This window comes from Cyprinodon variegatus, unplaced genomic scaffold (assembly GCF_000732505.1).
Source record: "Cyprinodon variegatus isolate N-32 unplaced genomic scaffold, C_variegatus-1.0 Scaffold759, whole genome shotgun sequence".
NCBI classification, from domain to species: domain Eukaryota; kingdom Metazoa; phylum Chordata; class Actinopteri; order Cyprinodontiformes; family Cyprinodontidae; genus Cyprinodon; species Cyprinodon variegatus.
In genome coordinates this window covers 344,186-346,792 of record NW_015151212.1, presented here as the reverse complement: position 1 = coordinate 346,792, position 2,607 = coordinate 344,186, and the positions used below count along the sequence as shown (strand labels likewise).

The following is a 2,607-nucleotide window of genomic DNA, read 5'->3' as shown; positions in this document are numbered from 1 at the left end:
TACTGCGACCAAAGCCAACCACCAGTAGTAAACAAGAAGAAGAAGAAGCGAAGCAGCTTAGCCGGGTGTAGCAGCGAAAAAATATCAGTTGTTGTGGAGAATTGTGTGGGTATGGCGAGTGGGAAGAATCTTAAAGGGAAAACATTTTAATCACAGGATCTTAGTAGGTTCAATGAATCCTTGTGAAGATGGGAGATTTAAACATCTAAACAGACCAAACCACACCAAAGAAGCAAACCCTCAGAAAGCAGTGACACTGTCAGGATTTTTGGAGATTATTCTGCTCATAAAAATATCAGGCTAAATGTCTGAATCATTTCTTTTTATCTACCAGATATCGATAACGTCCAAACATCCTGGTGATTCTCTGCTGTAACAGCTCTTGTGTTTAAACAGAAGGTGAGCAGCAGTGGAGCGCTGAGCTCTTACCTTACTGAGGTCCTTCGTAGTGACGCCATCATCATCCCGACAAGGAAGCTTGTGCACAAAAGCTAACATCTGGTATTTGGCTCTGATGAACTCAGACTTCGTGGTACTGAACAGGAGGAGAAGAGGAGGTTATCGACCAGGAGGTCATTCTCACAGCAACAAGGGTTAATGTAAAGATGAAATATGACAAGAAAGATTGAATAAATGCACCAATCAGGGGGCTAGGAACCAAACTACATCCATCTGCTTTGGATTTAAAAATGAAATTGTGTAGAGAGCTGTTCTAAGTGAATTTTCTTTTTGTTTTACACCTGTGTAAACAAAATGGCAAATAAATCTAAATCTATTTAATCGGACTTGTGATCAGCTAGACAAACACTACAACAAAAATCTTCAGAAGTTATTATTTTTAATGCCCCTGTAAAAAAAACTTTTTGTTTTTACTTTGATATTTAGGGGGAGTTCAGACTGCTGTAGAGCAGCGCTCTGGGTCACATGTACCACAAAAACAATGATCTAATACATCCAAACTTGAGTCAGAAGTTGTGCAGTTTTCCGTCAACAGCAAGAAAACTAAAAACAAAAACCTACTTCTGGTGTTTAATAAATCGTTTTTAGTTAGACTTTGCTTTCAGTTTAATACATTAAGGTTTGAGGACGTTCTCTCTGATGAATTATCAATAATTTTTCCACTTTTTCTCAGTGGTTTGGCATTTTTCTACTAGCTGGAGATTACGCTGTGGTGTCCAACAAGGCAGTTGTTTTGGTCCTCTGCTTTTCTCTGTTCTTTCTATTGTTGAAAATGATATTTCCCTGGTCTTACAGAGTGCTTCTATATCAATGTATGCAGATGGCTATACTTTATAGAAGAGGTCGCGGATTTGCGGACAGTAGAGTTGTCAAAAGTATCAACACTCAAAAAAGTATTGATACTGAAACGTTGTATCCGGATACAATACTGGTTTTTAAAAGTATTGATACCTAAGCAGTCAATCATCTAAAGGGCAGAATAGAGGACAATGCACTTTCTGAACACTGTGTGATTGAATAATTCTACGCACTTTTCAGTTTCAGACTTTTTTCTGTAACAGGTGCAGCTGCTGCGAATTATTTTTGTTTCTTAACAAAACGGTTTGGCTAGTGTCATTGTTATGTGTGCAAAGCATAGCCAAGGAAGGAAAACTTAATTTTAATTTTGTAAGTTTTTCCTCAAGCTTGCTTAATATTGTGCACAGCATACAACCTTTATTCTATTTATTTATTGTATTTTATTTATTAATGAAAATATTTCTGTAGAATTTTGGAGTCTTTGTTTTTATCCTTGTGGTATCGAAAATGGTATCGAATATCGAATATTTTCCTTCGTATCGGTATCGAGTTGAAAAGTTTAGTATCGTGACAACCCTAGCGGACAGCAGTCCGGATCTGGACCCGACCTGATTTAAAAGATTTATAAATTACTGCATGTGTCCAACGGCAGTGTCTAACTTCACTTGCGCTGCCTCTCCTGTTTTTACGGTAAAGCCCTCCAGGGCATTTGGCACCAGGCTACACGTGATCCAAATTAGCCAATGAGCTTTCAGTCTGGGTTGCTGCTGCTGCTACTTTTAGACACAGCAGGCAAACCTGTGGCAAGCCGGGCGACAGCAGGCTGACAGGAAAGACAGGTACAGGTATTAGAGCGGGGGAGAGACATGCGGCAAAGGACTACAGGTCGAGGACTAAAGGCCTCCGTACATGGTTTCGCGCACGTTACCCACTGCACCACCTGCATGCTTTGCATTTTTCTTTCCAACACTTTTTATATATTCACTGTGCTGGTGGACTCGAGGAAGATTATTTGCTACCCTGTAGGGAAAACTAATGAGGATCCTAATAGCAAATAAACATTATGGTCTGTTGAATTAAAGCAAATATTAATACAAACTAGGGATGCACGATATAATCGGCCCCCTATCGGTATCGGCCTGTATCGGCCTTAAAACTGAATATCGGACATCGGCCACCCCACCGATATTTAACCCGATATTTGATCAGCTTCTGAGTTTCTAAAGTCTAAAAAATTTTTTTAAAAAATATTACTTCTTCTTCCTGAAAAACTTCTTTTTTACAGACTTACAAACTTCTAAAAACGAGGGAAAAAATATTGATACATTAAAATATCACAATATCTTCATA

General features: G+C 38.7%; 1 protein-coding gene across 3 annotated transcripts in view; it reads right to left on the bottom strand.

Moving 5' to 3' along the window:
- The window catches only part of git1 (G protein-coupled receptor kinase interacting ArfGAP 1), a 44,398-nt gene that overhangs the window by 30,444 nt on the left and 11,347 nt on the right, over positions 1-2,607 (bottom strand). For all 3 annotated transcript variants that reach the window (XM_015395753.1, XM_015395752.1, XM_015395751.1), the window contains exon 4: positions 430-535. In XM_015395753.1, the coding sequence (XP_015251239.1) occupies positions 430-535 (106 nt within the window). The remainder of the gene's footprint in view (positions 1-429; positions 536-2,607) is intronic.